The sequence below is a fragment of the Sus scrofa genome, chromosome 14 (assembly GCF_000003025.6).
Source record: "Sus scrofa isolate TJ Tabasco breed Duroc chromosome 14, Sscrofa11.1, whole genome shotgun sequence".
In the NCBI taxonomy this organism is placed as follows: Eukaryota; Metazoa; Chordata; class Mammalia; order Artiodactyla; family Suidae; genus Sus; species Sus scrofa.
In genome coordinates this window covers 100,745,903-100,772,762 of record NC_010456.5, presented here as the reverse complement: position 1 = coordinate 100,772,762, position 26,860 = coordinate 100,745,903, and the positions used below count along the sequence as shown (strand labels likewise).

The following is a 26,860-nucleotide window of genomic DNA, read 5'->3' as shown; positions in this document are numbered from 1 at the left end:
TATGCCGCTAATGTGGCCGTAAAAAAATAATATACCTTATACATTGATTTTATTATTTTAATTTGTTTATATTAATAAAAATATCAAGGGATAATAAACTTATCTGTGCTTAAAAATAGCAAGAATCCATAGTGATGGTGTGGACGATTATTTTTCATAAAGGTCAAATCCTATGCAGACATGTATGTCTCTAACAAATAAGATTGTTTGCATGTAGCTTTTTATAATAGCCGCTGAAAACCAGATTTCATTTAGGAAATGTCCTAAACGCAGTACCCTGTTTTGAACCCTGAGTCCTTCCTGCCAGTGTGAGCACTTTCCTTCCCCTCTCATCTTTGCTTCCTTCTTTCCATGTTACCACTGGCAGAGCAGATATGACTCAGAAACCGGTTTCTCAGGGTTGTAACATTAGATGATACACCACTTGGGTCATTCATTACACTGTAAACTAATGCCCTTGTTTCATTGGGTTGGGCTCTCTGGAAGGTGTGTGGCTGCCTGGGTTACTGGAAGAAAGCTCGCAAGTGGTGGAAAGAAAGAACTTGCCACCGACCTAGGCTCCTAGGGACCTTTCTTTTGGCTGGGAAGGATTTCACTATTCATAGGAAATACCTCCAGAAGCTTCAAGAAGTTGTAGAGGTGAAGTAAGTCTGTGAAAGACCAGCATGGGAATCCTATACTCTGAGGTATGTAACTTCTCTAGAAAGAAGATTCCAAAGATGTTAAAAATCGCTGATTTGCTTCAAATGGAATCTCCTATCCCTGCTAATTAGTCTCCTTTTCTTTGACCTTTCTGTAAGAGTATGAAGTTAAAACAAAGTCCTGTGTCTAGCCTTTTTGACATTTCTAATAGTTTAAGGGAAAATTTTCTGTGAGCCTAAACCTTCAGCTAGACATGAGTAGCGTTATGTGGTATACAGGTCATGATGTCCAGATATTTGCGGGTTAATTTGTAAAATGGAGTTTATGAAAATGGAGTTAATGGAGTTGTGTTTGCTGAGGTCAAACATCCTGAGGACAAGTAAAAATTGTCCTTAGCTGGATTTTCTAAAGAAGCAAAAGATTCTAAACAAGCCTGGTTCTTTTATGGAACCGTATGTATATAGCTTGGAATTTGAAAGGAAATGCACCTCTAGCTATTACTAATAAAGACTATCCCTATATAGAAGAAGGATAAAAACAGAATATAATTTTCATATTTTGAGCTTTTGGTATTTTCATGGATATAGAAATACTTCTTCCTGTTTTGAGAGTAAGCTACCAGAATTAAATAAAATTTTTAATAGTGTTTCAAAGGAGTGTAAGAGAGTAACATTTAAACGAGAGGCTAAGAGGTGTAATGACATAGTTATTCATGGTTTGCTTCCTCTCCTCCCGTACACAAATAACCGGTCAGTCTGCATTTCATTACAGATGCTTACACGAAGTTCTTTGGGTGGTTCTTCTAATACTAAAGGCGATTTCTCAGTATTGGCAGTTATGTCTAACGCCAGGGCTGTGTGTGTGTCTGTGTGTCAGTGTCTGTGTGTGTATGTGTGTGTGCGTGTGTGTGTGTGTAGGCACAAGCACCTTTATGTAGTCAATTTGCTCTTTGATTAGTTTATAATTCTAGGTATGTCTTGCCCAGTAGGTTTAGGCTGGTGAAGAATTCACATATGTCAGGTAATATTCTAAAATGCTACTCTGGCCTTTCTTAAACCTTAGATTGCTTAAGTGCCAGGGAGAGGAACTTGTTGAAAATGCAGTTTCAAGGGCCTCCACCCAAGAAAGTCTGTTTCGCTCCGCCTGGGGTAGGGTCTAGAAACCGTTTTAGAAGAGCCTCCCAAGTGATTCTGATGTGAGCGACCAGTTTACCACCCCCCACGCCCCCCCACCCGGGGAGAAACACTGCTCTAGGCTAGTGCTTTTCAAATTTTAATGTGCATACAGATCACCCAAAGATCTTGTTTAAATGCAGATTATTATTCTGTAGAACAGGGTGGAGCCTAAGATTATGCCTTTCAACTTCCCCTATTAACTGCTGGTTCAGGACCTCGTTGTGAGCAGCCAGACTGTTGTCTAGACCCTCCCACAATAATTACTTTAAAAAAAGACGTTGTGTGAGTAGTATAATTGCTTGTTGATGGGGTGCTGATTTGGCAAGTGGTTGAGTCAAGGCAAGGCAGCATATGTTGAATTATTTATAAGTATCCATGAGAATATCCCCATAAGTGGAACGAATGTTTCACTTAACAGATATATTGAGGGGGACAAAGCAATGCAGAATATGCTATGATATTTAAAAACAAATGCAACAACCACACACCCATACACACACACAGACACAGCCTTAAAAACCCTAACTTACCTAGAGGCTCATAGGTGATTATTCAAATCTCATAATATTAAATCAAAGATAGTCCAAGGTAGTGTTAGGATAAATGGTGTTTCCATGCAACTCAGTATCACAAGTAATCCTACTTTTGAGTAACTCAAAGAGGAACTTAGACCTTGGGCTCCTATAGCATCTTATAAAAGAACAATACATTTTTAGAGAGGCGGCAAGATAAAGGAAGAGGACTTTGAGTTTCTAAGGCAGCAAATTGAGGGAAGGCAAATATGCCAGGGAGCTAGTAGAAGATAAGGCTAGTTAGTAAATGTTATTATGTAGATTACTTTGGTGCTTTCTCCGGGTTGACGAAGGTAAGTTTTGTCCTTCCTGGTAGGGAAGGAAGGGGGAGCACCTTTGCAAATTTATATCCTGCTTTTAGCTAAATAGAATGTTCTTTGTATCTGCTTCTCAATTTCCTGTCGCTCAAACTTCAGAGGTATAAATTGGGGCGCATATTCTACTATCCTTTAGAACCTTGCATTGCTAATAGTTATGCTATTTTATATATATGGCATGTATATATTCATTGAGGTATAATAACATTATGTTAGCTTCAGGTGTACAAATAATTCAGTATTTGTGTGAGTTGCAAAATGATCACCACAATAAGTCCAGTTAAAAACCGTCACCATACATAGTTACAAAATTTTTTTTGATGATAACTTTCAATATTCACTCTTAGCTGTTTTCAGGCGTGCAACACAGTATTATTTACTATAGTCACAGTGCTGTGCATTATATCCCGATGACTTACTCATTTTAAAACTGGAAATTTGTACTATTTGATCCCTTTCACCTGTTTCATACACCCTGCCCCCTGTCTCAAGCAACCGCTGATCTATTCTCTATAGTCATGTGCTCTTTTTCGTGTTTTTTAGTTTTGTTGTTGTTGTTGTTGTTGTTATTTAGATTCTACATATGAGAGCATATGTATTTGTCTTTTTCTGTCTGACTTATTTCACTTAGCATAATATCCTTAAGGTCCATTTTTGCTGCTGCAAATGACAAAAATTTGTTCCTTTTCATGGCCGAATAATTATTCCATTGTATACATTATATATATGTACCACATCTTCTTCTTCATCTTTTTTGCTTTTTAGGGCTGCACCTGTGACATATGGAAGTTCTCAGGCTAGGGTATGAATTGGAGCTACAGCTGCCAGCCTATACCACAGCCACAGCAACACAGGATCTAAGCCACATCTGCAACCTACACTGAAGCTCACATGGCAACACCAGATCCCTAACCCACTGAGTGAGGCCAGGGATTGAACCCACATCCTCATGGATACTAGTCAGATTTCTTTCCACTGTGCCACAAAGGGAACTCCAGTACCACATCTTCTTTATCCTTTATTCACCAATTGGTATTTAGGTTCTTTCTGGTATATTTTTAAGAAAGAAGAAGAGAAAAGGGAGCCTCCCAGATTCAGTCCTAAAGTCTGCAGTGGAGGGGGTGCTCCGAGCTCAGTGAGAGAGCCTTGCTTGGCATGATCACTCCCAGCTATGTAAGACAGGACTTTTAAACAGGGCTGACTCATTTAAATCCTTATCACTCATATTGACTCATTCTATTTATAATAATAACACACACTTAATGAAGGCTTATTATGTGCCTAGCTGTGTTCTCAACATTTTATGTGTATTAACTCATTTAATACTCATATCAACCGTATCAGAGTGTCCCTATGACTATCCTCAGTTTCACAAATGAAAAAACTGAGGCAAAGACAGTTTCAAGAGCTTGCCCAGAGTTATGTAGCTAAAAAGAACTTCCTGGCTACAAACTTGCATCTGGAAATATAGGGAAATTCTGCTTACAAACCTGACAAACATGCTAATTTCTTGTCCTACTGCTCTTTCTGATGGCGATGAAATATACCATAAACTAAGCTGTCTTAACCACTCTGCTTTTTTGCCAGTATTCTTCCCCACTACGATACGCTATTGCTCTTTTCCCTTCGTTAAAAAAAATAGGGTCAATTAATTCCAGGTTCCAGTGAGATACATTCTACTCCCACCCTGAAGAGAGGTGTTGCATTGCAAAGTATTACGAAATTTAGGAAGAAGGAAGATGTCAAAGAACTTAATTTATAAACCTCAGGATTTCTTATTTAGGAGACCTATAGAATCTTCTTTAGGTCCTGTTCTTGTCTGCTGGGGAAACAAGCTCTAAAAGGAATATCTACAAAATCATATTACAGTGATGTGTGCCTTTGAGCTTTGGAAAAGTCTGTCATTAAAGTTACTTATAAACAGACATACACACCCACACCCACACACTCTCTCTCTCTTAATGTTAATCCTTTAGGAATGGATCTTTTTTTCATTTTTCAGAGAGTAAGACCTTACCCTAGAAAGAGAGCACATGATTTAAAGAGGAGCAGTGTCCAGAGAAAGCCATTTAGGCTGAGTGGGGCTTTGGGGGGAGCTGGTACCAGGGGGAGGAACACTCAGGGGAGACAGAAATAGCGATGTAATGAATGGGAAGGTCATTGGATTGCAAGTCCAAAAACCCTAAGATTTAGTCCCCACTGTGCCAGGAACTTGGGGCAGTCGGGGGGAGTCATTTAACTTCTCCGAGTCAGAGTTTCGATATCTAAAAACAAGAGGGCTGGATAGGATCCAGCTTAGCACTAAACATTTTGTCATTCCACGATAAGGCAAAAGGAAAGACAAGGGCAATGGAAAAAAAAGAATCTCTCTCATAATCTTATCAACGCTCTCAATCAATTTTGTTTGAATATTGAACCCCTCACAAAATTTTGGCATTATATATTTATAATATTTATAATCTATATCGTGTATATGTGTAGTATATAACATAAACCCCAATTAGTTTCTTGATTCTTTCCTTGTGTATTTTAAGTATTTCACCAATGATAAGGCAGTCCTAAATCAAGTTTCAGGAAGGAAATGATAACTTCAGTGTATGAACAGAAACAAGAACTAAACATTTGTAAATATTGATTCACTCATTCACTCATCCATGTATTTAATCAACAACATTTTTCAATCACACACTATATTCCAGGCACATGTCAGCAGCTGGTACATAGTGAGAAATACATAAAAGTGGATCTTGACCTCTTGGAGCTACTAATGCAAAATGAATATACAAATTGAAAAAAAAAATAATGATAATAGTGAAAGGAGGAATCAAGGAAGCCAGAGAGCAAAGAGAAAGTATCTGAGAGGGGAGTATATATGTCATTATATTTGATCTGAAAGTCTCCTGTGAGATAATGACATTCAAGCTGGGCAGGAATCTCGTCTTGGGATGCACGAGGAGAGTGTCTGGGCAGGGAGCGTATGTGTGGAGAATTTGAATCGTGGCGAGCTGGGCCTATTGGAATACCTGAGCAATGAATGATAGGTAGGCTGGTGAGAGCAGTTCATCTAGGAGCAGGTGATAGGAAGTTTTATCATCCACTCAGAATTTAGAGACTCATAAAGTTGTTGGAAGGTTGACTTGCTTTTTGTCATTGCCATGCTCCAGTAATTCTTAATAATGTCAGTTTAGCAGGGTCCTCCCTGCCTTTGGCAGCCAGTTTGGCAGGAAGTCCTGGGCTCAGGAGACAAGAAGAGTGACACTACTCTTTTCTCTGGGCCCTGCGTTTTTCTTTTGGGTGGTATGAGGTAACAGGGAGATATCAGGCCTTCCAGGGGCTGGGTGCAGCAGATGCAAGCATTCTTCCTCACCTTTTCTCCTCATGCTTGAAGGCAAAGGCTTTCTGGCCCTCTCCTGGTCCTCTTCACCGACCTCAGAGCTTCTCAAGTACGGTAATGAGGCTTCTTTTGCTTCCCGGGGGAAAAAAAAAGTGAAGACAATATCACTTTCTCAAGAAGAATGTGTTGGAGAAAGAATAGAAAACAGATAAGTGTGTGCCCTGCCTTGATTTCCCCTCCATTGTTACTACTCCTCATAATCCAACCACTGCTGGAAAGTTTCTTCAGGTTACTGAAAGGCTAAGTGGGCCTAAGACAATCTTTTTTTTTTTTAAAAAAATCCTTTTTTTTTTTTTTTTGTCTTTTCTTGGGGGCTGCACCCATGGCATATGGAGGTTCCTAGGCTAGGGGTCTAATCAGAGCTATAGCTGTTGGCCTATGCCAGAGCCACAGCAATGCAGGATCCAAGCCATTTCTGTGACCTACCACCACAGCTCACAGAAACACCAGATCCTTAATCCACTGAGCGAGGCCAAGGATCAGACCCATAACCTCATGGTTCCTAGTCAGATTCGTTAACCACTGCGCCACGACCGGAACTCCTCTTGTGCTTTTTTTGTTTGTTTGTTTGAAAGAATTTACTAGGAAATTTTCAAATCACAGTCTGTGAAGAAATGAGTCATCAGAAAGAAAAGCTTGAGATTTCTTGGCTAAATAAAATAAAACCTGCATTGTGTTCTCTAGGATTTCCTGAATTGCAGAGGAAGTAAATATCTTCTTGCATTTTCTAGGAAGACATTTCATTAGTGTACAAGGTTCTTTACCTGAACCACATTGCATGAAAAAACCACAAATCCTCCTTGGAAATTGTTAGGGAACATTTTAAATGGGTGGAACTACGGAGATGGTTGGTATAGGCAATTTATCAAGTTCTGTGAAGCTCAGGCAGAGTTCCACGTGGTATTTCATTGGAGTGACAATTAGAGAAGATCCCTCCATCCATTTCAGGGGAACCAATACTGAGAGTGGGGGTGGGGGTAGAAATTTTGCTTCTAGAGACATCTGTAATGGTGCACACAGTTCCAATATTTCTATGTTACTAAAATAATACCAGGTATTTTTCCAGCTGTGATGTCTATTATCCTTGGAGCAGTGTTAAACCTTGTTATGTTAGATAATATACACAGGATATTTTATTTAATCATCAACAAGCTGAATGGATCATGGGCTACCCAGAGGTACTTATATTTTAGGGCTTGGAGGAAGTTCCATTGTGACTCAGCCATAACAAGCCAACTAGTATCCATGGGGACATGGGTTCGATCCCTGGTCTCGCTCAGTGGGTTAAGGATCCTGCATTGCCATGAACTGTGGTACAGGGCTTGGAAAAGGGAGAAGCAAAGTGGGATGGGGTGAGCCTCTAGCACTCTGTTCTTGGCTATTTTCAAAGTCAGACGCATGGGAAAACTAAAGCGCATAGAAAGTTGTACTTAATATTTCAAGTTCCAAGAACTTTGAATGCTACTTAACTAATACTAGTATAAGAATTGTGATGTTTTGGAGTTCCCGTCATGGCTCAGTGGTTAACGAACCTGCCTAGGAATCATGAGGTTGCGGATTTAATCCCTGGCCTCACTCAATGGGTTAAGGATCCGGCGTTGCAGTGAGCTGTGGTGTAGGTCACAGACGTGGCTTGGATCTGGTGTTGCTGTGGCTCTGGAGTAGGCCAGCAGCTGTAGCTCCGATTAAAGCCCTAGCTTGGGAACCTCCATATGCCACAGGGGCGGCCCTCAAAAAGGCAAAAAGACCAAAAAAAAAAAAAAAAAAAAAAGGAATTGCGATGTTTCATTATGGCTTTACTTTCAGTATGGGGGCTTGTTTCTTTTATCTTGGCAGTGGTTCTCAAGCTTCACTGTGCCTTAGAATCACAAGAAATTTTTAATGCCCTCACCCTGCTCACATAGACTCCAACTCAGTGGCCAGTAGTGGGATGTGGTTCTGTATTTTAAAAGTACTTTTAAGACTTAGCCAAGGATCCTGAACCCCTGAGCTAAAATACTGACGTGGTTCTCATATGATATGTTACTTTCTAAACCTCAGTCCCTTCTCTAAGCTCACTTCCTCAGCGAGGTCAGGTGAATGATCAGTGTGCCAATCAAGAAGTGTTTTTTTCCTTTTCTTTTTATGGCTGCATCTGCCACATATGGAAGTTCCCAGGCTAGGAGTGGAATTGGAGCTACAGCTTCCGGCTTACACCACAGCCACAGCAATGTCAGATCTGAGCCACATCTGTGACCTATGCTGCAGCTTCTGGCAACGCCAGATCCTTAACTCACTGAGGGAGGCCAGGGATCGAACCCACATCCTCGTGAAGACTACGTTGTGTTCTTAACCCACTGAGCAGGGCCAGGGGTGGAAGCTGGAAGCCGCATCCTCACAGAGCCAACACTGGATCCTTAACCCACTGAGCTACAACGGGAACTCCAGCAAGTTTTTCATCCACATTCTATGTGCTCAGCACGATAGAAGTCTGACTTCGGGAAGGCTGCAGTCTAGTTGGGAAGACTAGAAACCTTCTCGATCTATCCTCCAGCAAGAACTAGACCTAACCTGCTGGAAAAAGACCACTGAGCAGCTTGTATAGTTCTTGCTGGAGGATAGATCGAGAAGGTTTCTTGGGAGTTCCCATTGTGACTCAGCAGTAATGAACCCAACTAGTATCTGTGAGGACAGGCGTTGTTCAGCGAGTTAAGGATCTGGCACTGCTGTGAGATGTGGTGTAGGTTGCAGGTGTGGCTCAGATTCTGTGTTGCTGTGGCTGTGGCATAGGCCAGCAGCTGCAGCTCCGATTCAACACCTAGCCTGGGAGTTTCCATGTGCTGTGCGAGCAGCCCTAAAAAAAAAGACAAAAAAAAAAAAAAGAGAAGGTTTCTTGAACATGAACTATGACTGGGCCTTGAAGGATCCACAGTGCAACTTGAAAGGCATAAGAGGTAGTGGCTTGGGATGCTAAAGGGGAAGAAGGCGAATCATATAAAGATGGAAAAGCAATTGTTTGGAAAATACATGTTTGCTGGTCTGTGGAGATGGTGGGACATAGAATTGACTCTGATCTCTAGGCTTTGCTGAATTTCTTCCACATTCTTTGCAGATACCTTGGGAGATAGTTCTACTCCCGAAGAGGCCCTTTATCTAAATTCTTTAGGCAGTTAAGGGGGAGGTAAAAAGAAAGACTTCCTGACTTTCTGTTTCTTAAAAATTACCAGCCTAAATTAATCCTCCTGCCAAAGAGACACATTTGGGGATGGCATATTTTGCTTCCTTACATCTTTAACCCATTTATTTAAATGTATGGCTGTCTATTGAGTTATCTATGCCTATCTATTTATTTATGATAAATACATGTTTGCATGAAGTATAAAGATCAAACCTCAGACTTTCTGGCAAAAAATTCAGCTAACACAAATTTCTCTCTATTGCTAATATTTATCTTTCCTCCCCTGCTTTGGCCTTAGAACCAAATTGCCATTCTGTTTAGTCAGGATGAGGCTGCACTTCTGTTACCTACCCTATCATTTCTTCATTCTCTTTCAGTGATTATTTATTCTTTCATAACCCCACCTCTGCCCATCATTTTCACTGGCTCCTTAAGTTTTTAAAAAATAATTATAAGAGTGCTTTACATTAATTAAGGGTTTATGATGCGTCAGACCTGAACTAAGAGCTTCATCTATACAGTCACGCTTAATCCTTTCTGGAACCTGATAAAGAAGACATGATAATTAGATGGAGAGAGAAACCAGGCACAAATTGTTTAAGTATGTTGTCCAAGTAACGTACCTATTACCTGGTGGAGTTGAGACTGGAACCCAGAAAGTTTGCTTCCAGTGTCTGTATTTGTAACCACTCCCCCCCCCCACTCCGCCCCACGTTTATGTCCATTGAAGTCACCTCATTTATTTGTTTTAAGAGTTAGATGCCATGGGACTCCCAATTCTAGTGTCTCCCAACTTTTGGACATCTGTGCCCCTTGCTTACCCAGAAGAGAAGTGTAGGAACTGTCTAGACCTACGGACACCCAGTGGCAGCTATCGCTGCCCCTCTTGGGGCTTCTTCTGGCTGTGTCCTTTCTTGCACCTGTTCTTCTGTTCCTGACATTTCAGCTCTTCTTCTAAATGCTGCCACTTTGCCTACCAATGTGCAGAGATTTGGCTGGACCTTGCTACATCCCTCTGGGCACTCACTAGCCCCCTCTTAGCTTTCATTAACAAACATATCACAGATTCCTCTCCAATCACACTGAGTCTTCACAGACCACATTCTCAGGCCCCTGCATTCAGCCTTCTGCCCAACACTGTATAAAAATTGATCTCTGAATGGTTGTTAGTGATCAAATCCATTTCTTACACTTCATTCTCTTAACTCTATCTTCCTTCCTGAAACTTTAAAACCTTTTTTTTTTCTTTTTTAGCAGATATTGCTAAACACAGAAGCCGTCTACGAAAGATTGGAAGATAAGATCAGATAAATACTCTAAGTGAAATTGCTCAAATGGGATTGAGAAAGCACTCAAAGGGGACTGGGCAACTCCTGCAGGAAGACTGTCCACTTTTCTTTTCCTCTTTATAGTTAACTCTCAGTAAAGATTTTGAGGAGCCAAACAGTGGGAGATTTCTGTGGTGTTCTGAGTAACTGTGAGCTCAATGTTGTCAAATTTTTCAATTTTTTAAGAGACGCTGGAAAGCCAGATAACTACATGAAAACTCCAGTTTTTTAATATTGTAATTTAAAATTTTAGGAAAAGAAAAATGAGTAATTTATAGGTGGGGAGTTCCCACTGTGGCATAGTGGATTAAAGGATCCAGCATTGCTGCAGCTGCAGGATGGGTTGCAGCTATGGCTCAGATTGAGTCCCCGGCCTGGGAATATCCATATGCTACAGATGTGGCCATTTAAAAAGATTTCACATGTGATGTCTGAGCCCAGGAGATATTTTACTTTTCACCAGAAAAATGAACTCTATAGCCGCCCATTTTAAAGTTCTGCGCAGTAGACCATCACTTCCCAAGTGCGAGTCTGTGAATAGCAGTGATCACTGGCAAATTATCACTGGTGTACGGCAAATTAAAAAAAGTGAAATAGGTTTTTCTCTGCAGCTACATCTATGTAACAGTTTTTTCCCTGATGATAGACTTGTCAGTACTTTTATGACCCTGCCCCCTAGTGGTGACTGAGAGATTATAACAGCATAGACTCCAGCTGCCTGTGTAGTTCATGCAACAAATTACATGTATGTGATATCTAGTTAAAAATTAGACATCACGATTAACTTAATTTTCTAATTTTTTTAAAAAAGCTTTTCCTTCTTTGTATTTGGGCCGTATCTTTTTCGAGTTTCTCCTGCCATCTCTGACTACTACTATTTCTTTACCTCATGGAAGATACTGCTAATTAATGCAATTAATCTTAATAAGCAATGATAATAACTTGCATAAATTGAGAATCATTCATGTGCCAAGTACTTTAAGTGCTTTTTTCGCACTATCTAATTAAAATCAACCTGAAAATATTTAAGATTTGCCTACCAGGTGCCCCATGCTGCGTTCAATGCTGGGGCTATGGTGGTGAACGGAACGATGTAGCTTCTAGCCACGTAGAATTTATAACCTGAACTTCAGAGCCTTCTTTCATTCACTGTGGCCTCAACCCCTCCTGATCACACTACCTTAAAATTAACAATTACAAATAATTATGAAAAGAGCTATGCCAGTTGCTTTGAATGAACATTGGAGTCAGAAAAGACTTAGATAAAAGGACATTTTTTTTTTTTGTCTTTTTAGGGCTGCACCTGTGGCATATGTTGGTTCCTGGGCCATGTCTGTGACCTACACTGCAATGCTGAACGAGGCCAGGGATTGAACCCACGTCCTCATGATGCTAGTGGGGTTCATTAACCACTGAACCATGATGGGAACTCCATAAAATGAAAGTTAAATGATATGAAGGATTGAGTTAAAAGTTAGCCAGGTGAAGAGAGAGGCTGAAAAGTGTTTTGTTTTGTAGAGGGAGCAGTAAGGGAGGGCCCAGATGGGAGATACTAAACATGAAGTATTGAAAAAAGGAGAGAGTTCAGAGGGAGAGCAGAGGGGGGAAAAGTAATTACCCATTAAAAAATAAAACAGAGGGAATTCTTGTCATGGCTCAGTGATTAAGAACCTGACATAGTGTCCATGAGGATGTGGGTTTGATCCCTGGCCTCACTCAGTGGGTTAAGCATCCAGAGTTGCCACAAGCTGTGGCATTTGACCCCTAGCCTGGGAGCTTGCATATGCCATGGGTGCAGGTGGAAAGAAAGAAAGAAAGAAAGAAAGAAAGAAAGAAAGAAAGAAAGAAAGAAAGAAAGAAAGAAAGAAAGAAAGAAGGAAGGAAGGAAGGAAGGAAGGAAGGAAGGAAGGAAGGAAGGAAAGAAAGAAAGAGGGAGGGAGAGAGAAAGAAAGAAAAAGTAAGAAAGAAAGAAAGAAAGAGAGAGAGAGAAAGAAAAAGAAAGAAGGAAAGAAAGAAAGAAAGAAAGAAAGAAAGAAAGAAAGAAAGAAAGAAAGAAAGAAAGAAAGAAAGAAAGAAAAAGAAAGAAGGAAAGAAAGAAAGAAAGAAAGAAAAAGAAAGGAAAGAAGGAAGGGAGAAAGGAAGAAAGATGAGGTCTGCTCAAGCCTTGCTGTTAAACTCCTATCGTGCTTTGCAAAGATCCTTGTAATGCTTTCTAAAATAAAAAACATCTAATTGCTGTATATTATTCGTCTAAAATAAGTCTTTCCCCCTATGTGGAATTCCTTGAGTACAGGGGGCCATGCATTTTTGTCTCCTTACCTGATGCTGCCCTAAATGGCTCCACAATGCCGATTTTAACTTGAGTAAAACCCTGCTTTTCTGACAGGCATCGACCATCCATGGCCCCAACACACGATTTCCTTACTGGGTCGAATCAACAATAGTGCATCCTTTTACTCACTCATTCGTCCATTGGATGAGTGTTCCTGAGTGCCAAGCAATTTAGGCAATCCTAAGAGGTTCCTGGTAGACTTAGACTTGTTTTAGACTTAAGCCTCGGCATGACTGAGACTCAAAATCTCATCTACAGAGCAGTGTATTACAATTTGAAAACATTGAATTTTAAGGTATTGGGGGATGATTTTCCTTGATGTGGTTTGATTTTTCCCATATTTCGAAACCCCCTTTTGTTTTCCAGCCTATCTGCCAGGCGGCCTATCAGAATGACTTGGGTCAAGTGTGGCGGTGGGTAAAGGAAGACAGAAGCTTTATCAATGTTCAAGACGGCTTTAATGGAGACACCCCCCTCATCTGTGCTTGCCGACGAGGGCACCTGAGGATGGTTTCCTTCCTTCTAAGGAGAAACGCTGATGTGAACCTCAAAAACCAGGTGAGGCCATGATCGTGGTAATCCCTTTCTCCTCCCATAAGTGGAAGTACTCAATATCATTTTCTGATTGTTTGTAGCTCCTAATACCAACAATTTTTTTTTTTGGCTTACTTTTTTTTTTTTGGTTGACATATACTGAGGCCATATTATCTGAAAAAGCAAAACAAAACATAGTTCAATAAGCAAGCATATTTTGTGGATTTTGTGGGTAATTTTTTTCCTTGTGTTTCTGAAAAAATAGAAAAAAAAAAAAAGGAGTGGTTCACTCATTTGTCTGGATAGAGCTTCTTCCTTTCTTTTCCTCCTCTTCCCAATGCTTTTCCTTGCTCCTCTTCTTTCCCTATTCTTTTTTTTTTTTTTCCTTTTGACTATTAGAAGTAGTGGGAAAGATTTCCTGGGGAAAAAAAGTATTGACCTGGTGGTGCTATTTGGTCATAATTCTCCTATTTCATTAGTTAGATTTTTACTTACTATGTCAATGTTCTGATCTCTAGAAGGTCCTATAATTTGCTTTAGAAAAAAAGGATTTCAGCCAAAAATTTGCCAAGAACAGATATGCTCATGAACCAGAGGCTATTTGAAACCAGACAGAAAGGCACACAGAGCATACTTCAAGATGCATTGTTAGCTGACGTAGAGTCTTCAGGATTAAGGAAGAGCTGTCAGCATCTTTTCAGAACCTCTTTGGAACATCCAGTATCTGCAGCACAGTGAAGGCAACATTTAAAGTACACCCAGTACATATAACAAACCACTGCTCGTCATCACTGTGAACGCCCTATATCCGCTCAAGCACATCCAGTGAGGGAACGTAGCCTGCAGGGCCCCACTGGCCCCTGCTGAGTCAGTCTGAAGACCAGCTCATGTGAACTAACAGTGGATTAGAAAATGGATCACTACTGGCCTTTCTTGTTCGTGCTTCCTATTTTTGTGTGTGATTGCGTTGAAAAGCAAGTCTTGGCTGATCTGAATCTAACAGATACAAAGCTTAGTAGAATGTGTCATGATTGCTCCAGCTCCCAGATGAGAAGCCAGATGTCCGGCCTGGCGGTGAGAGGTCGGGGCCAAGAGAGCCATCTCTGTGTTCATACCCTCTCAGGAGACTTGCTGGTTAGGAGGCCCAGGGAGGGGGAGGTTTGTTAACACAGACGGGGCTAAGGAGGTACCCCATCTCTGTTTTGCACAGAGCCTAAGTAAGCCAGCCTGCTCAGGGAAATTATGGGAAGGACTTTAGTGGGTGCTTTACCAGAGGTTTTGTCAGTAGTGTTTGGTTTGTGATTTTCTATTTTTAAAATGTTCAATGGTTTTTAAAGGTTGAATCTTTTCTATTTTCCCCCAATACCAATCTTTGTACATAAATAGTTTGAACCAGTGCTATCTCATTTCTTAAATCTATGAGCGATCTTCAGAAATACTAAAAAAACCAGAGGCCTTAAAAACAAACCAACAAGGAGGTCCCTTGTGGCTCAACACGATAAGCATCCAGCATTGTCACTGCAGTGATTTTGGGTTGCTGTTGAGGTGCAGGTTGGATCCCTAGCTGGGGAATTGTACACATGCTGAGCGTGCGGCTTAAAACAACAACAACCAAAAGCTCTGGTGTTGGTACACATGGACATGGCTAAAAGAGAACATGGATTGTACGGAAAGTAAATTAAATTAAAACATGTATGTGTGTGTGTGTGTGTGTGTGTGTGTGTGTGTATACTTTTTTTTTTTTTTGTCTGTCTGAGCAGGATTAAACCGAAAATCAGAGATGATCAGGAAGGAAGTATAAATCATTATCATTTTACTGAAGCACGATTTAGCAGTATAGTATGAAAAACACTAATGCCTTTTGTGCCAGGAATTGTATCTTTTGAGACTTTTGCTAAGGTCAAACTTAGAAAGATTGACGAAGGTTTATACATGAGGATGTTCAAGCAGTGGTATACATGAAAATGAAAAATTAAAATTTCCCAAAATGTTCAACAGGTAGTGTCTGGCAAAATAAATTAGAATAACTTCATTCAGTGGTAAGCTGTGCAGCCATTATAGTTATGTGTTTAAAAATATTAAATAGCATAGGAAAATGCACAGATTCTAAATGCTAATTTTTTAAATGTTAATTTTTTTAAAAAAGCAGATATAAGTAAGTTCTTAGGAACCTGATAGAGACCAGGCTTCCTGCTCTCCCTCACGAAACCAGGTCTTCTTCTTGGCTAGATTACACAGAAAGTGGTGGTGTTTTTGTTTTCTTGGCCAATGAGAATATTTTTTTTTTCTTTTTATGGCCAAACCTGCAGCATGTGGAATTTCCCAAGCTGGGGTCGAATTGGAGCTGCAGCTGAGGCCTACATCACAGCTCTGGCAATACTGGATCCAAGCTGCATCTGTGACCTATGCTGAAGCTTGCAGACATGCTGGATCTTTAATCCACTGAGGGAGGCCAGGGATGGAACTCACATCCTCACAGAGACAACGTCGGGTCCTTAACCCACTGAGCTACAATAGAAATGCCAAGAAATTTTCGTCAGTGAAAAATGCATAGTAAATTATGCATTTGATTTAAAAAGCAGATACAATTTTGTGTATGTTGTATAATCTTACATTTTAAAATTCCACATAGATGCATTTTAAAAGACTGGATGAAGATATAGCAAAATGTTAACAACTAACTCTGGGATGTTTAATAACGGTGATTTAATTTTTATTTATTTTTTTACATAACGATTTTTATTTTTTTCATTATAGCTGATTTCCAGGGTTCTGTCAATTTTCTACTGTACAGCATGGTGACCCAGTTACACATAGAAGTATAGATTCTTTTTTCTCACATTATCATGCTCCATCAGAAGTGACTAGACATAGTTCCCAGTGCTACACAGCAGGATCTCTAAAAATGGTGATTTTAAATTCTATAATTATACCGTTGTCTAGTTTTTACACAGAACATGTATACTTTGCTATTAGAAAAACAAAATGTATTCTCATTTAAAAACAGTGGAAATGAAACTCTCCCTGACTTTCCCTCTCTTCTCATGGATGTGGTTAGAATGCCAATCTCCATGCCTATTTGGCATTATACTTGTCTCTGCATGTTTCCATCTATCTTTGATTATGAAGCCCCGAGGCTCTATCACCGATAATTCCTAGACGCTTGTCTACCACCTGACAAATACTCACCCATTTGAAGAATAAATTATTTCCATCCTTCCAGCACTGTCTGTGTGTATGAGGGAACACGTACAAATAGCTGTGTGGTTAAAATTTTCCTATAGACAAACCACCAAATGAATAACTGTGTACCATAAATGATTAAGGAGTAGCTATAACTTTTCATACTAAATTTAGTCCCATGATGTGTATATCTCAATGTATTTTTTGACCCCAAACTAAAGTGAGTGTGAGAATCCACCTTTTGGTGCTTTGTAAAGTGCACATTTCACTTTTTGGCTTTCTGGGGCCTTTTTCTTTAGACTCTGTTCAATATTTTGGTTGATGAAAGTCTGGGCTTATTAATTAGACATCCACCACAGAAGGAGGTGCTATGGTACCACAAAAGTAAAAAGCACAGACTCGGAGTTCCTGTCATGGCTCAGGGGAAATGAATCTGACTAGTATCCATGAGGATGCAGGTTCGATCCCTGGCCTAGCTCAGTGGGTTAAGGATCTGGCCTTGGTGTGAACTGTGGTGCATGTCACAGACCTGGCTCAGATCCCACGTTGCTGTGGTTGTGGTGTAGGGCCAGTGGCTACAGCTCTGATTTGACCCCTAGCCTGGGAATTTCCATATGCCCTGGGTGCAGCCCTAAAAAGACAAAAACAAAAACAAAAAAAGCACTCACTGCATTTTTTGACATGAAAATCTAAAAATATGCAATTCAAAACATAGTATTTTATTAGTAAAGGGTCCTTTTCTTCATCTTGTAGAAAGAGAGAACCTGCTTGCATTATGCTGTGAAGAAAAGATTTACCTTCTTTGATTATCTACTCATTATCCTCTTGATGCCTGTCCTGCTTATCGGGTATTTCCTCATGGTAAGTACAGCTCTTGTGAGAGCACAAGGCCAATGTGTAGATCAATAACATAGGAGGTCAATAGTAGTAATAGGAGTTCCTGCTGTGGCGCAATGGGGTTGTTGACGTCTCCAGAGAGGTGGGACGCAGGTTTGATCCCTGGTCTGGCACCATGGGTTAAAGGATCCAGCGTTGCTGCAGCTGCATTGTAGGTTGCAACTGTGGCTCAAATCTGATCTCTGGCTCTGGGAACGCCATATGCCATGGGATGGCCAAAAGCGAAAAAAAAGAAAAAAGGAAAAAAGAAGTAGTAACAAAATAAGCTTTTGACTTGTATTCTATAAATGGCATTTCCAACATATATGCCATGCTATGATTGATAAAGTAAGAAAAAAGGTAGCCAAGTAAATCAGTCAATAGTAAAATAATTTGTGCAATGTTTATTTAGAAAAATTAATCTTAAGAATCATCTGAAGAAAAAGCAAAAATCCAGAATACTTTTTAAAAAATTCCTCTTTCTCCAATTTCTCTTTTTTTGGTAAGAGGAGTTTAAATCTTTGTACATATCTTTCTGAGATCCTGATTTTTATCATTCCACCCTGGTGTGAGTTAAAAAACAGATCCCAGGAGATCTGCATCAAGAAGCTTACAAACACAGGAGATCTTATAGAGAATTTGAAACCCACCTTTAAGCTTGATAGATTTACTCATTCATGCTTGAAGGCATGCAGCAATTTGCTTCCATAAAGAAAGATGTGTAGTTGGTATGGGAATGCGGTTATATTATAATAGAAGATGAAGCTTGAGTTTTTTTTTTTTTTACTCCCAAATATAGTGAAATGTTTGCACTGACTCATTCGACTTTTCCATCTGGTTCCTCTTGTGACTAGTTCTGCCTTTGAGAAGTGACTCCACAGATGCATAATTCACTCCAGTTAAATGACTAATGCCCTTCTCTTGTTGCTAATAGACTATGGGTGTTAGTTGTTCTTATTACCATAAGTTCCAGAACAAAGTCTGCCAGTAGGTAATGTTATTATCTTCTTGGATAATTAAATGTTATAAACTTTAAAGAATTATGATTAAATATGATACATCGATCTCGATGCCTGGATTTATGAGAGAGAAAACTATAATTCACTGATAAACACATAATCTGTTTATATCATGAAAAGTCCTTGAAAAGTTGTTATACTTAGTGCATAGCATTTAAATATTTGTAGTTTTGGAGTGGAGGAGAATCTATCATTGTTTGCCAAACCTTTTTAGGGATTATGAAGAAAAAAAAAATCACAACTGTGATTAGCAAGGCTCATTCAGAATTTGTTGACACCCAACCTTGCTTTCTAAGACGCTCCAATGTTTAAAGCTGGAGGCCTGGGCAAAAATATGAATTACAGTGATTAACTCAGCTCTAATTGTACACCTGTTTTATTAATCCATGGGGCCTGAAATTGTAAATTTGTGATGTATAAGGGATAAGAGACTTGAGAGGAAATTAAAGGGGAAGGGACGAGAGAGGCTTGTGTTACATCAGAGGATAGGAGGAAAAGGGCAGTTTAGATGCTGACAAAAGAGAGAAGTGCAAAGAGGAGACAACTGGGGCCAGAGGGGCTTCCTAAATGGTAAAGGGCTGAACTGCAGGACATGCCCACTTGGGCAGGGAGTACCATGCTCCCTAAAGCGATGGGAAGTTGGAGGGATGCTCAAAGTGTCCTGTAGTCAGAATCTCAGAGCACTAGGCAAGAAAAGTGGATTTCTGAAGAGTCCAGTTTTTTTGTTTGTCTGCTTCCTGGCCATGCCCACAGCATGCAGAAATTCCCAGGCCAGGGATTGGACCTGAGCCATAGCAGTAATCAGAGCCACAGCAGTGACAAAGCCAAATCCTTGACCTGCTGGGCCACCACGGAATTCCTAAGGAGCCTCGTTAATTTCATTCATGTGTTCAATCACTCAACACATATTTATTATGGACCTTCAATATGCCAGACACCAAGCTGGGTATTAGAAATACAATAAAGAACAAGATACGTGTAGTCCTTGTCCTCGGGAGAGTTAGAGGGTAGTGAAGAATAAGCCATTAGTAAAATAATGGCAGAGGCGTAGGGGTATTGGGATTAAAATGAAGGGTGTTAATTAGAATAGTCCAGATGTAAGATGGAGACAAGGTTTGTAAATAAACCTCTCTTGTTCTTGTGCTTGCTGTTTGTAACAGGTATCAAAGACGAAGCAGAATGAGGCTCTTGTACGAATGCTACTTGAAGCTGGTGTTGAAGTTAATGCTACAGATTGCGTAAGTTTATATTTTTAATCATTTTGAAATAACATTCAAAATGTTTTTTGGAGGTAGTGTATTGGTCATCTATAAAGTCGTTTGCTTTATTTTCAGAAATGTTTGTACATTTACTTTCCCCTCCTTCCCTCCCTCTTTTTTCCTCCCTCCCTCTCTTCTTTTCACTGCCAGGCAGGTGAACTTGAGACTGTTTATATACTTCCACTAAACTAATGGAAATAACACTTTTATGGAATATGGACTATTCAAAAAAAAAAAAATTGCTGCACCACTGATGAGACATTGAGCAAAATGGTGACCCTGATTACAAAATCCCACCCGCAGTAGTTAAGTTGGAGTCAGAATGCCTATGTGTAAACCTAGGCTTGCACTTTTTACCTTTGTGAGTTCTGGTGAGTTTTAAACTTACTTGACTCTCAGTTTCTGTAAAATGAAGACATTGCTGGTCCTTATTTCTAGGGTCCCTTCATGTAAAGCACTGAGCAGAGTGCCTGGCACATAGTTAAGTGCTCAATGAAATGTTAAGAGCTGCTGCTGCAGCCAAGATCCCAACTCACTGGTGAGACGGTCCCCACCTGTCAACTAACAAAAGATAAGGTCTAATGTCAAAGCAAAATCCAAATGATAAGTACAGTATAACAGGAGGAGTAACGTCAACTAACTTCTTCCTGTTTATAAATATAAGGTTTTGTTTTCACCTTTTGCTCCACACGCATCTTGCATTCTTAAATGATCGTAAAGGGATCAAAAGTCTACTTGTAGGAATTTTATTTGCTTATACTGGTGAAGTAAAATTTTAGATTCCCAGATTTCTTTTTAATGATTTTTATTCTTTCCATTATAGTTGCTTTATAGTGTTCTGTCAGTTTTCTACTGTACAGCAAAGTGACCCAGTCACACAGACATATGTACATTCTTTTTCTCCCTTTATCTCCATCATGCTCCATTATAAGTGACTGGATGTAGTTCCCAGTGCTATACAGTAGGATCTCATTGCTTATCCATTCCAAAGGCAATAGTTTGCATCAGTCGCTTCTCAGCTAAGATTAAGTGTAATATCTGTTCTTATCAGATTCCCAGTTCTTTATTGGAAAAAGTAGGCAATTTGAAATTTGATCCTAAGCAAACCAATATTCTGTTTGTGATCCCTGATTTAGTTTAATGTGTCTGTCTGTGTGGGCATGTGTGTTACCACTGTTCTGTGATAGAGAAAATGTCCCTAACCCTGTTTCTATGAATTATTTACATCATTTTTGTTTTGTTATATTGGTATCATTGTTTATTTTTTATTTTATTTTTTTGTGTGTGTGGATTGCCTTATTTATTTATTTATTTGTCTTTTGTATTTTTAGGGCCGCACCTGGGGCATATGGAGATTCCTAGGCTAGGGGTCTAACCAGAGCTGTTGCTGCCAGCCTATACCAGCGCCACAGCAACACCAGATCCAAGCCGTGTCTGTGACCTACACCACAGCTCATGGCAATACAGGATCCCTAATCCACTGAGTGAGGCCAGGGATTGAACCCACAACCTCATGGATCTTGGTCAGATTCATTTCCACTGCACCAAGACGGAAACTCTGGTATCATTGTTTAAATGGACGTGGCTTTGTGTGTGTGTGGCCAGGGGGGAAGAACACACACAAGAATACATTTATGAAATGTATATTTTTCCTTTTATTTCAAACAAAATATGGGGGTTAATTTGGATAGACTACCACTGTTCATCATTTCCTTATATAACTTTGAAATGTATTAGATGTTTTTAAAAACTAAGTAAAAGACTTGTTACAGGTCTTTCTTGGTCTTTTTATTTACATTCAAAAGGTTTAAAACTGTCTGTGACTGAAATTTCTTTAGGACATTTTTCTAGTTATCTGTGTCTCCCTCCACCTCCAAATAGAGAATCAACAGCCCTTGGCACACCCATGCACACACAGCCACACTCTTTCCCCACTATTTTTCAGAAACTATCTGAGTAGTAAGATCTATTTCCCAGCTTTAAGTGATGCAGTAGATTGTGGTTTTTTTTTTGGTTTTTTTTTTGTTTTTTTTGTTTTTTTTTTTTTTTTTTAGGGCCACACCTGCAGCATATGGAGATTCCCAGGCTAGGTGTCTAATTTGAACTACAGCTGCTGGCCTATGCCACAGCCACAGCCACAGCAATGCCAGATCTGAGCCATATCTGTGACCTACACCACAGCTCACAGCAATGCTGGATCCTTTACCCGATAATCAAGGCCCGGGATCAAACCCGAGTCCTCATGGATACTAGCCAGGTTTGTTAACTGCTGAGCCATGACAGGAACTCCTGTAGAGTCTATTTTTAGCTAACGTCTCTCTTTACTTGACATGGAAAAATTCAGAGGCAGAGCTTCATTTACTATATTATCACTTAATACAAATAAGTAATTGCAGCATTATTTCCTATGATCTTAGAAGAGTTTCTGGGGAATAAGATCTAGTGTTAATTCTGTTAGTTTTAACAGTCAAGGATATTATTTCTTCACTTGTTGAATATTATTATTAAAAGTCATAATTGTTTGACTGATTTTTGAAAAGCAAAATGTTGGGCACAAATACTCCAGCTATCAATTTCTTTTGACCTGTAGTCAATGCTTTAAATTAGACCCACACAGTAGACACACTACTGTATAATACATGAGCTATGACAAAGGAAAGATGGAAGGCCAATATTGGGCCGGCCCTGATCTGGTAGGCGTGCTATAACAGTCTCAGCACCAGCCACCTTCTTCAGCTTTCCCAGCTTTAAGTGATGCAGTAGAATCACTGTAGGAATTTTGATCAAAAACCTTAGAGGAATGATACTTGCAAAAAGACCCATGTGGAGACTAAGAGAAACAATGGCAACAGGATCAAAGTAATGATGGCCCAGACATATAGAATTGTACAAAGAAACCTTGGGATAATTCATCACCAGCCTTTTATAAGCTGAATTTCTTTGGTCTGGAACAGAAAATAAGAAGGGAAGATATGAATGGCTTATAGGACATTAATAATTACATGTGGAGAGAGAAAAGACTTTTTAAGTACAAGCAATGTGGTTGCATATAGATAGTTTGCAGACTGTTTATTTGGCTTAGCTGTACACAGGATGTGAAAAGTACTTGCTAAGGAAGCCATGTGCTACAGTGTGTAAGGATTTCAACCGATGAACTTGAGCGTTGGTCCTTTGTGTTTCAGTATGGCTGCACTGCGCTGCATTACGCCTGTGAAATGAAAAACCAGACTCTCATCCCTCTGCTGCTTAAAGCCCATGCAGACCCCAGGATAAAGAATAAGGTAAGGATCTGTGCACTAGGGCCTGGGGTCCCTCCAGCCGCATAACCTTCTAACTTTGGCCTTGTGTGGATGGAAAATAATAGCTTCTGAAGTAAACAGCAAAATATGCATCCTTCTTAAGGGGCCAAGGGGCCAAGTTCTATTATTGCTAGAACCGAATGACATTTGCAGCCCTTACCAAACCTGAGTCAATCGGTCTGAACTGTTTACTAGTCACTTTGCATTGACATTTGACTTTATTGGAGAGAAATAACTATAATTTCTTTTTCTCCTCAGCATGGTGAGAGTTCCCTGGATATTGCACGGAGATTAAAATTTTCCCAGATTGAATTAATGCTCAGGAAAGCAACCTAATCTTTGTGGCCTCATCTGAAGCAGCAGAAAAAGGTCTGGATTCTATCTCCATCTTGGACTATTGGTCTCTGGACCCCTCAACCTGGAGGCCAACATGTTATGGGGAGAATGATGGTTACCATGGATAACATTTTTGAAAAACTTTGTATTTATACTCTTTTCGCTCAGTGGAGTTCACCGTGGTCATATTCTTTCCAGGGGAAATCCTAAAGCTGTTGGATTCTCCAGTAAAAAAGGATCTTTCAAACTCAGTCTCTCCTGAAGGAGAGGATCAGCATTATCCGTGTTCTCCTTTTTCCGTTGTGTTGCTCTTATAAAGAGGTTGTCCTGTCCACATCCTGCCCCAGGAGACAAACTATTCCTTCCATGCTCCTTTGAGTCATCAGAGGAATAATCAAACATGTACATTTGTACAGAATGGTGAGTGTATGTGTGTAGGTTTAGAGAGTCCTATGTAAATATTCCTTTGGTGAAACAACTTTATCAAAATCATCCATCAGTTTTCTCTATAGAAATCGGCAAATGCCATGAGTCAGGGCTTTGTACTCCTTTCCAGAAAGCCAGTGTAATAGCATACCTCTAGACATTTTGTTGTCAGTTTACAAACAAGAGCCGTCTTGATTTTGAACAAGATTATGTAACTATCAAACTGTTCAAAAATATCTGTATAATTCTCTTGGGAATGCAAGGCATGACTAAGTTTGTTAGTATGGTGTATTCGTTGTTGATAAAATTAATATTAGTGTAAATTGTTGGGAGAAAGGATTTTCTTTATAAGAAATAGAGCTATATGATGAGGTGGTGTCTGGATTATACTTCTATAGGAGAGATCGTGAATATGGAAATATTTGTCTTAAGTGCTTTGTCAGGGAGACAGAGCAGAAATAATCGCATATTAAAATGACTAGATTTTGCAAAGCAAGACTGACTTATGAACATCTTTAGACATGGACTAAACCACACCATGGGTAGTAACAAATACAGTCTAAGCATGAAAGATTTACCATCCTTGAACAGAACAAAGGTCTAATAAAAATAAAATCCAGTAATATTTATTGAACTGTGCACAGAGCCTTAAGGCACATATTTGGTGAGGGAAGTAGCAGTGTATAGATATAGATTCTGAAGCCCTTAAATATCTCCTAACACATTAAGATCCATTCATATTGAACCGAGTTATCAGGTGACTCTGGGGAAGTTTTAAAAAAAAAAGGAACTTCACACATCGGTATACCTTCAACACAGTACCAGTTTACCTTTGATGTGATGTCAGCGTTTTGCAAAATAACCATACCATGTAATTTATCATTGAATAAAATGTCTTTGAAGCTGTGTGAAAATACAACAATTTTTCTAAAGAAATAAATTCATGTTTGTAAATAAGTTGAGGTGATTGTCTAACAGTATCTTTGTCAAGAGCAAAGGATAAAATACATGATTTGTTTCATTATGTTCATAACATTATAAAACTCTCTTCCCAGCTTTTAATTTTTGAAGGCAGAAAGCTGGGCCAGACATTTGTAGCCAGTAGGTCTCCTAGCAACAAGCTGTCAACTCTCAAACGAGTTAGGACTAGAATTTAGGTCCTGACACACACGGGTAGTTTACGCAATGCATAGTTCATTTATTGGAAACCTCATAAATATCCTACAAAAGTATCTTCTCTGACACTAAACTATAAAACTTGGCCTTTTCTTCTATATTATTCATTGAGTTTTCTTTTTCTTCTTTTGTTAAAGCACTGTGGCTTCCTGAGGTCGTGCTATGTTTCTGTAGCAATAAGGTAGAAACGTTTAGACTATTTTCTCAAATTCAACAACGATCCAGAGATTCAAGACCTCTGCCTCTGTCCCAATTTGTCCTTTCACTTTGTTACTCCAAAAAAATGGCTCATAGAAAAAAACGTTTTAAGGAGGTTTACCTGAATGACATAAAGAAAATCTAGATAATTTTTAGCTGTCACGTAAAACCTACCCTTTAAGATGGCAGAATATATAATAGCACAGGAAACCTATGTTCACTCCACGAGTAGTTTAATTTATTGAAAGAAAATTAAATGTCAGTTCTAGGGCAGTTAATCTGAAAGAATGTATATTATATCTTTGCCTTCCTTTCACTATCTCCCTTCTACTAAAAGCTAGGCTTCCAATGCTGGAAATCTTTAAAATCCTCCATCTGTAGATCCCGGCCCCATTTTCCGGTCATATCTTCCATGAGGTTTTTCCTAAGACTTGTCCGTATCAGAGACTTTACAAGCTGACACCGAAAGTTCCCTGGGAAAGGCTGGTCTCTTCCTGCTTCATCAGATGTATGATTTCATTATACATACGGTGAGGGGCATCCAAACCCCAAATGAAATCCGCATGAGCCCATTCGGGAATGTTCTTATGGTAGATGAGGTGGGTCACCTCGGAGAGCAGGGTTCTCACATCTTCTGGATTTGAAAGCCAGTCCTGACCTCCAGTCCACATTGCCGTAGGGACCGTCATGTCTCTAACTTTGTACCTTACAGGAGTTGGCTAAAAAAAAAAAAAGGAATCGTTTTTAATTATAGATAACGTTTGGACTTCCAGACTTATAATTTACTTTTCTTTTTTCGTTTTTATTTTGTTAGAGTTGATTTACAGTGTTCTGTCAATTTCTGCTGTATAGCACAGTGACCCAGTCATACCTATACGCATCCTTTTTCTTATACTATCTTCTATCATGGTCTAACCCAAGTGATTGGTGGGAGTTCCCTGCGCCGTACAGTAGGACCTCACGGCTTATCCATTCTGAAGGTAATTATCATTTACTTTTCAAATAAACATAGTAAACATGCCTGTGTTGTGAGGAAGGGTGCATGGGCACTAAGCCATATAGAATGGGATTAAGAGTTTCTGCTTCAGCTCCTACTTGAAGGTAAAAAATTACTTAACCTCACTGAACCTCAGTCTCTTCATCTGTGAAATGGGAGTGCTACCTGTAAGAACTCACTAGGTTAAATGAAAAGACCACATCCATTGACTTGCATTTTAGGCATTACATGTTCAGTTCTTTACCTTCCTATTAAGAAAGATTTAACACATGAATTGCCTTCAAAAGATAATGTTCCTATCCTTTTAATAATTTATAAATAATTATCCTATCCTTTAATAATTTATAAATAATTATCCTTTTGATAATTTCACAAAGTTCCATGAGGTTAGATTTGGAGATAGTCCACAGAGAAAGAGAAGAGGATAGAATCCGCTGACAAGGGCTTTGGTGTTCAAGGGCATTTTCTGTCCTAATAGAAAGCCACTGGGGCACAGCCAGCTTGACTGGGTCTCTATAACCGTGGGGACGTCAATGGCCCTGGAACTCAGGCAGTTCGAACCAAAAGGAGATAAAAATTAGATCCCTGATCCAGTCTCTCATCACCCAAAGAAGGGTACCTAGGTTTCCTAATTCTTTAA

The 26,860-nt window shown here is 39.5% G+C and overlaps 2 protein-coding genes across 5 annotated transcripts in view; one reads left to right on the top strand and one right to left on the bottom strand.

Annotated features, from left to right (window-relative positions):
* ANKRD22 (ankyrin repeat domain 22) lies at window positions 351-24,808 on the top strand. The gene is made up of 6 exons (XM_001928460.6): window positions 351-686; window positions 13,284-13,475; window positions 17,388-17,495; window positions 19,690-19,767; window positions 22,971-23,069; window positions 23,346-24,808. Exons 1-6 carry the CDS (start codon window positions 666-668, stop codon window positions 23,421-23,423), a joined length of 576 nt encoding a protein of 191 aa, XP_001928495.1. The 5' UTR covers window positions 351-665; the 3' UTR covers window positions 23,424-24,808.
* LIPM (lipase family member M) overlaps window positions 23,847-26,860 on the bottom strand; it is a 32,879-nt gene continuing 29,865 nt past the window's right edge. For all 4 annotated transcript variants that reach the window (XM_013983531.2, XM_013983529.2, XM_013983533.2 and 1 more), the window contains one exon: window positions 23,847-25,942. In XM_013983531.2, coding sequence (XP_013838985.1) covers window positions 25,673-25,942 — 270 coding nt within the window. In that variant the 3' untranslated portion in view covers window positions 23,847-25,672. The remainder of the gene's footprint in view (window positions 25,943-26,860) is intronic.

What these genes read in the sequence shown, in the direction of transcription:
- ANKRD22 (XM_001928460.6), top strand. Translation starts at nt 666, where the DNA reads ATGGGAATCCTATACTCTGAG. An exon ending in TGGGAATCCTATACTCTGAG is followed by an intron (nt 687 to 13,283) that starts GTATGTAACTTC and finishes TTTGTTTTCCAG; the next exon opens with CCTATCTGCCAGGCGGCCTA. An exon ending in ACCCCAGGATAAAGAATAAG is followed by an intron (nt 23,070 to 23,345) that starts GTAAGGATCTGT and finishes TTTTCTCCTCAG; the next exon opens with CATGGTGAGAGTTCCCTGGA.